Consider the following 8,386-nt stretch of genomic DNA (forward strand, 5'->3'; position numbering starts at 1 on the left):
CTATTGTTTGAACAGATGGAAATTGTTTGGAAATTGCTCCCAAGGATGAACCATACTTGTGGAGGTCTACAATTTATTTCTGAGATCTTGGCTGATTTCTTTTCATTTTCCCATGATGTCAAGCAAAGAGGCACTGAGTTTGAAGGTAGGCCTTGAAATACATCCAAATGATGTCAATTAGCCTACCAGATGCTTCTAAAGCCATAACATGATTTTCTGGAATTTTCCATGCTGTTTAATAGGCACAGTCAACTTAGTGTATGTAAACTTCTGACCCACTGGAATTGTGATACAGTGAATTATAAGTGAAATAATCTGACTGTAAACAATTGTTTCAAAAATTACTTGTGTCATGCACAAAGTAGATGTCCTAACCGACTTGCCAAAACTATATAGTTTGTTAACAAGACATTTGTGGAGAGGTTCAAAAACACGTTTTAATGACTCCAACCTAAGTGTATGTACACTTCCGACTTCAACTGTATGTGATTGACGATTAAAAATTAAATTCTGATGATGCCATGATTAAGAAAAATCATGAATAAATCATGAATCAGAATGAGTGAGAAAGTTACGGAGGCCACAACAAAACATGCTAACCTCTCACCATTACCAATAACAGAGGCTACAACAAAACATGCTAACCTCTCACCATTACCAATAACAGAGGCTACAACAAAACATGCTAACCTCTCACCATTACCAATAACAGAGGCTACAACAAAACATGCTAACCTCTCACCATTACCAATAACAGAGGCTACAACAAAACATGCTAACCTCTCACCATTACCAATAACAGAGGCTACAACAAAACATGCTAACCTCTCACCATTACCAATAACAGAGGCTACAACAAAACATGCTAACCTCTCACCATTACCAATAACAGAGGCTACAACAAAACATACTAACCTCTCACCATTACCAATAACAGAGGGGGTTTGATCTTTGTTAGTAGAATCACAAGCTTGATGTAATCACTGCAGGTGTCAGGAATCCCGCTTCCTGAGTCTGTTTCTGCCTGAGCTGACTGTTTTCTGTTTGGAGTGTGTCTAAGGTTTCTGAACGCACCCTATCTGGTTGCCAGGCGATGAAGTTAGGCAGGAGATCTAGTGATTACCCTACACCTGCATCTCATCAACCTTCTGCACACCTGGTCCTGATCATCACCTCTTCATAAGCCCTGAGCTGACATCTATTCCCTGCTGGATCGTTAGCAGCGAACAGCCTCATGTTTCCTGAGCTAGTCTTGTTGTTTTGTTCTTGTTACTGGTTACTCTGTCTACAGTCATCCTCCCGGAACATTCAACTCCCTTGCCTGGCCGTCGGTGGATACAGTGACGTCATTGAATCCACCCATCTACTCTCATCAACTCACCTCCGCTTCGTCTCCTGGATCACTCAAATTACACATCAAGACTACCAATAAATACTCACCTTCATTTTACTCACCTTGTCCTGGTCTGCTTCTGGGTTCTGTCTTAGAGAAACGTGACAGCAGGCATGGAATATGGGACAACATGCTAAACTTATGACTACTTTAATACACTATAAGTAATATGTCCGAATAATTACGACTTTTTCAAATGGGAGAACTACATGCATAAAATACTTTCATATCTGATAATACTGACCTCAGAGTCTCCAGTTTACAGTGGGGATTCCCCAGTCCAGCAGAGAGCAGCTTCACTCCTGAATCCTTCAGGTCATTGTTACTCAGGTCCAGCTCTCTCAGGTGTGAGGGGTTTGAACTGAGAACTGAGGCCAACACTTTACAGGATGTGTCTGTGAGTTTACAGCCAGTGAGTCTGCAAACACAGAAGAAATACAATGACAGACAGGTTGTATTAAAATGATATGCTTAGCTTTCTCTGTTTACGCTGTTACCCATTTACAAGTAATGTGTTGGGTTTGACCTCAGAGCTGAGACCAGAGAAGCACAGCCTTCCTCTGTGACTCCACAGCCTGACAAAGAGATCATGACTTCAAACACATTGTTAATTTAGTGTAGAAGGACAATGGCAGATGCATTTGGTTAATTCTCCCAAACAACATATAGATTCTTCTTCTGTCTCCTAGAGTTGTATGGTCATATTGTTATACTAATGTGAAAATCAATGCATTTATTCAATGTTTTCAATATAATATTAAACACATATTATAATGCATATTTTTCTTTAACCTGAATATTTCTTCCTGATGATTAGTTTTTATATGTCATTTTATGTACTCACAGAACAGCTCTGGAGGCTTTGACCACTGGCAGCAGCCTCAGAAGACCTTCCTCTGATCTGGAGTATTTCTTCAGGTCAAACACATCCAGCTCCTTTTCTGAAGTCAGCAACACAAAGACCAGAGCTGACCACTGTGCAGGTGACAGGTTGGGTTCTGAGAGACTTCCTGAGCTCAGGAAGCTTTGGATCTCCTCCACTAGAGAATGGTCATTCAGTTCATTCAGACAGTGGAACAGATTGATGCACCTCTCTGGAGAGGGATTCTCCCTGATCTTCTCTTTGATGTACTTGACTGTTTTTTCATGGGTCTTTGAGCTGCTTCTTGTCTTTGTCAGTAGATCTCGTAAGTGCTTCTGATTGGACTCCAGTGAGAGTCCCAGAAGGAAGCGGAGGAAAAGGTCCAGGTTTCCCGTCTCACTGTGTAAGGCTTTATCCACAGCACTCTTGTAGACAGTAACTTCAGGCTTGTCTCTGAACAGCGCAGAAAGGTTCCTGGACGTTGATTGCGGTTCGGCCATTAGATTCTCATTGTTGTTGATGAATGAGAGGAACACATACACAGCAGCCAGAAACTCCTGAATGCTCAGATGAACGAAGCAGTACACCTTGTCTTGGTACAGAACACATTCCTCTTTAAAGAGCTGTGTGCACAATCCTGAGTACACCGAGGCTTCATTGACATCAATGCCAGCCTCTTTCAGGTCTCCTTCATAGAAAATCAGATTGCCATTCACAAGCTGTTGAAAAGCCAGTTTTCCCAGTGACAGAATGCTCTCTTTATTCCAGTGTGGACCTGTCTCTTCTTTCCCAAGATACTTTTCATTCTTCTGTTTGGTATAAAACTCCACAAGGTGTGTGTACATCTCAGTCAGAGTCTTGGGCATCTCTTCTCTCTTATGTTTCAGCATGTGTTCAAGGACTGTTGCAGAAATCCAACAGAAGACTGGAATGTGGCACATGATGTGGAGGCTCCTTGATGTCTTTATGTGTGAGATGATTCTGCTGGCCAGGTCCTCATCACTGAATCTCTTTCTGAAGTACTCCTCCTTCTGTGGGTCATTGAACCCTCGTACCTCTGTCACCTGGTCAACACACCCTGAAGGGATCTTATTGGCTGCTGCAGGTCGGGTAGTTATCCAGATGAGAGCAGAGGGAAGCAGATTTCCCTTGATGAGATTTGTCAGCAGAACATCCACTGAGGTTGACTCTGTGACGTCACAACAGATCTTGTTATTCTGGAAGTCTAGGGGCAGTCGGCACTCATCCAGACCATCAAAGATGAACACAACTTTGTACTTGTCGTAATTGGAGATTCTTGATTGTTTGATTTCCATTGAGAAGTGATTGAGAAGTTCAATCAAAGTGTGTTTGTCCCCTTTCATCAAATTCAGCTCCCGAAAAGGGAATGAAAATACAAATTGAACATCCTGATTGGCTTTTCCTTCAGCCCAGTCCAGAATGAACTTCTGCACAGAGACTGTTTTTCCAATGCCAGCGACTCCCTTTGTCAGCACAGTTCTGATAAGTTTGTCTTGTCCAGTTAAGGGTTTGAAGATGTCGTTACATTTGATTGCAGTCTCTGGTCTTGCTTGTTTCCTGGTTGTTGTCTCAATCTGTCTCAGCTCATGTTCATTATTGACCTCTCCTGTTCCTCCCTCTGTGATGTAGAGCTCTGTGTAGATCTGATTGAGAAGTGTTGGGTTTCCTTGTTTAGCGATCCCCTCAAATACACATTGGAACTTCTTCTTTAGATTAGATTTGAGTTCACGTTGGCAAATCACAGCAAGCTCATCTGAATAAAGAAATACCACAGAGGATATTAATATTACATCTGTTTTCATGCCTACAGTATTGTAGGACTGTTATAAAGTTTAAATTATAATAATTTCTTCTCTTAACTGATTGTATAAATGTTTCCATTATGTTATTATTGGTATTATTGATGATATTATTAGTGTTGTCCCTCCCTCCTCTCTCTCTCTCTTTCCCTCTCTAATTGTCTCTCTGTCCTCTGTCTCTCCTCTTCTCTCTCTCTAAATTAATCACCACAACACATCCCTGCTGCTACTTGATGAGGTCACAAGGTGTTGCGTTAAGGCTGCTACAATATCATTGAGTTACACAGCTACTTTAGCTGTACTTTAGCTACAGCTTTTAAATGTTATAAAACAGCATTCAACATGAGGCAGACAGATCTTACATTTCTCCAGTGTGTCAGCAAGCTCCTTCTGGTTCATTTTCCTCAGGACGTGCAGTGTGATCTTCAGAGCCCCCTCTCTGGCACTGCTCTCCAGCTTCTCATCTTCAGCATCCACCACTTCCTCATCCTGCTTCTGACTCTCAAAGCCTTCTGGGAGTTCAGGACTAAGAATCCTCTTGAACATCTTCAGCTCGTTCTTCACAAATGTCATAATTTTCTCTTCAAGCAACTGAAATAAATAAAGTAAATAAGTTAAGCAAGAGAAGAAATGCTTTCTCATTAACACAATAATGAATAATTGACAGATAAACTTTACTTGAGGTAAACAAAAACAAATGTACATAACAGGACCACATACACTGAATATAGAGTCCAGGTCTGTTTGATGACTCTGGGAAGACTGACCACTGAGAATCTCTGACTCTGATCTCTCCTGTTGGTTTCTGTGGACAAAACATGAGATTACATCTCCTCAACCAGGGAGTACACACACACACACACACACACACACACACACACACACACACACACACACACACACACACACACACACACACACACACACACACACACACACACACACACACACACACACACACACACACACACACACACACACACACACGCAGGGAGGGAACGTTGTGTTTGTTTAATATTGTTTTAGGAATATATAAATGGACTAAAGGATTAGCCTATGGATTATGAAAACAACCAAAAGAAATGGGAAAATGGGAGAGGAGAAATGACTAGAGACAGTGTTGTTTAACTCACTGACCATGACCCATGAGTTCTTCTTACCTTTGTTCAGTAGAAAAGTCTCCCTTTCTAAACTCTATAGGATGATCCATAGACCAGTCACTCTTCATGGACACACAGCTGGGTACAGGGGAGGCTGGTCTCTCCTGCTTGATTGGTCTTCAACACAACAGAGACAAACATTACATCTCTCATCTACTCTGAGCTCAGATGGGAAACATAAGAAGACTTTCATTCCAAAATGCAACATATCACTTTACAGAAATGTTCATAAATTAGTCTTTATTGTTTAAAGAAATTAGTAAAGAGATTGTTGTGTTTTTTCACTATCTAATCATGGCATGGGTTGTTCAATGACAGACATGTATTTGTTTAAAATCTATCACTTGATGGTTTCATTTCAGAGACAAATAATGTTTTTTGCTAAATGCAATATATCTGCCTCACTCTCAGAGAAATCAGTAGTACTGCTAGGTTTTACACAGTAATAATATATATCTGCCTCACTCTCAGAGAAATCAGTAGTACTGCTAGGTTTAATAAAGTAATACTATATATCTGCCTCTCAGAGAAATCAGTAGTACTGCTAGGTTTAACACAGTAATAATATATATCTGCCTCACTCTCAGAAAATCAGTAGTACTGCTAGGTTTTATACAGTAATAATATATATCTGCCTCACTCTCAGAGAAATCAGTAGTACTGCTAGGTTTTATACAGTAATAATATATATCTGTCTCACTCTCAGAGAAATCAGTCTTACTGCTAGGTTTTATACAGTAATAATATATATCTGCCTCACTGTCAGAGAAATCAGTAGTACTGCTAGGTTTAATACAGTAATAATATATATCTGCCTGTCAGAGAAATCAGTAGTACTGCTAGGTTTTACACAGCAATAATATATATCTGCCTCACTCTCAGAGAAATCAGTAGTACTGCTAGGTTTTACACAGTAATAATATATATCTCTCTCTCAGAGAAATCAGTAGTACTGCTATGTTTTATACAGTAAAAAATAACATGGTACTACATTTTTAATAAAGAAATGTACAAATGATACATTTGTGACATCAATATATATATATATTTTAAAAAATATTCAAGAAATTTGTATGTGATCTGTTTGTAAAACATTTACATTTGACACTTTTGTCATTTAGCAGATGTCCTTATCCAGGGCCTGGTTTCCCAAAAGCATCTGAATGAATCGTTAGAACCTTCATAGGAACATCGTTAAATCTCAGAGCTTGAAAGAGAGCGACCCGTCTCTACATATTTTACTGGTTTGTGACTCACTGACTCCACCCCCAGCCAGAGGGGAATAAAGTAGCCCAGGAGTTAACCTGTTATGGCTAGGGGGCAGTATTTTCACAGCCGGATAAAAAACGTACCCGATTTAATCTGATTATTACTCCTGCCCAGAAACTAGAATATGCATATAATTATTAGCTTTGGATAGAAAACACTCCAAAGTTTCTAAAACTGTTTGAATGGTGTCTGTGAGTATAACAGAACTCATTTGGCAGGCCAAAACCTGAGAAGATTCCATGCAGGAAGTGCCCTGTCTGACAATTTCTTGCCCTTCTTGATTATCTCTATCATTACAGAGGATCTCTGCTGTTACGTGACACTTCCTATGGCTCCCATGGGCTCTCAGAAGGCGGCAAAAAGCTGAATCGTGGCTTTGCAGGCTCTGGCTGAAAAAAAGTAGAGCGTTTGGGTAGTGGCTGGTTACAGTACTGTGAGACTCAGGCGCGTGCACGAGTCGACCGAATGCTTTATTTTCTTTTGTCTGTTTACCTAAACGCAGATTCCCGGTCGGAATATTATCGCTTTTTTACGAGAAAAACGGCATAAAAATTGATTTTAAACAGCGGTTGACATGCTTTGGAGTACGGTAATTGAATATTTAGAAATCTTTTGTCACGAATTGCGCCATGCTCGTCACCCTTATTAACACTTCGGATAGTGTCTTGAACGGACGAACAAAACGCCGCTTTTTGGATATAACTATGGATTATTTTGAACCAAACCAACATTTGTTATTGAAGTAGCAGTCCTGGGAGTGCATTCTGACGAAGACAGCAAAGGTAATAACATTTTTCTTATAGTAAATCTGACTTTGATGAGTGCTACATTTGCTGGGTGTCTAAATAGCTAGCCGTGATGGCTGGGCTATCTACTCAGAATATTGCAAAATGTGCTTTCACTGAAAAGCTATTTTAAAATCGGACACCTCAATTGCACAAAGGAGTTCTGTATCTATAATTCTTAAAATAATTATTATGTTTTTTGTGAACGTTTATCGTGAGTAATTTAGTAAATTCACCGGAGGTTTGCGGGGGGTATGCTAGTTCTGAACGTCACATGCTAATGACAAAAGCTGGTTTTTGATATAAATATGAACTTGATTGAACAAAACATGCATGTATTGTATAACATAATGTCCTAGGTGTGTCATCTGATGAAGATCATCAAAGGTTAGTGCTGCATTTAGCTGTGGTTTTGTTTTTTGTGACATTATATGCTATCTTGAAAATGGGTGTCTGATTATTTCTGGCTGGGTACTCTGCTGACATAATCTAATGTTTTGCTTTCGCTGTAAAGCCTTTTTGAAATTGGACATTGTGGTTAGATAAAGGAGAGTCTTGTCTTTAAAATGCTGTGAAATAGTCATATGTTTGAAAAAATGGAAGTTTTTGTATTTTACAGGAATTTGTAATTCGCGCCACGCCTATCATTGGATATTGGAGCAGGTGTTCCGCTAGCGGAACGTCTAGATGTAAGAGGTTTTTTAACACACTCAGGTCAGGGAGAGTTGGAGAGGCAGGTTTATGGTTCCCCCCCTAGACTCTCAGGAGTTAACACACTCAGGTCAGGGAGAGTTGGAGAGGCAGGTTTATGGTTCCCCCCTAGACTCTCAGGAGTTAAAACACTCAGGTCAGGGAGAGTTGGAGAGGCAGGTTTATGGTTCCCCCCCTAGACTCTCAGGAGTTAACACACTCAGGTCAGGGAGAGTTGGAGAGGCAGGTTTATGGTTCCCCCCCTAGACTCTCAGGAGTTAAAACACTCAGGTCAGGGAGAGTTGGAGAGGCAGGTTTATGGTTCCCCCTAGACTCTCAGGAGTTAACACACTCAGGTCAGGGAGAGTTGGAGAGGCAGGTTTATGGTTCCCCCCCTAGACTCTCAG

General features: G+C 40.5%; 1 protein-coding gene across 1 annotated transcript; it reads right to left on the bottom strand.

Moving 5' to 3' along the window:
* Positions 1-1,869: 1,869 nt before the first annotated feature.
* Positions 1,870-4,685, bottom strand: LOC123741875 (NLR family CARD domain-containing protein 3-like). Its single transcript, XM_082970918.1, has 2 exons — positions 4,438-4,685; positions 1,870-4,029 (listed from the first exon to the last, which is right to left on the bottom strand). Exons 1-2 carry the CDS (start codon positions 4,646-4,648, stop codon positions 2,234-2,236), a joined length of 2,007 nt encoding a protein of 668 aa, XP_082827044.1. The 5' UTR covers positions 4,649-4,685; the 3' UTR covers positions 1,870-2,233.
* Positions 4,686-8,386: the final 3,701 nt, after the last annotated feature.

The sequence above is a fragment of the Salmo salar genome, unplaced genomic scaffold (genome assembly GCF_965601325.2).
Source record: "Salmo salar unplaced genomic scaffold, fSalSal1 ptg000117l, whole genome shotgun sequence".
Taxonomy (NCBI): domain Eukaryota; kingdom Metazoa; phylum Chordata; class Actinopteri; order Salmoniformes; family Salmonidae; genus Salmo; species Salmo salar.

Coding starts and splice junctions, on each gene's coding strand:
- LOC123741875 (XM_082970918.1), bottom strand. CDS start 4,648: ATGACATTTGTGAAGAACGAGCTGAAGATGTTCAAGAGGATTCTTAGT. Junction 4,030..4,437: donor TGCTGACACACTGGAGAAAT/GTAAGATCTGTC, acceptor TTCTTTATTCAG/ATGAGCTTGCTGTGATTTGC.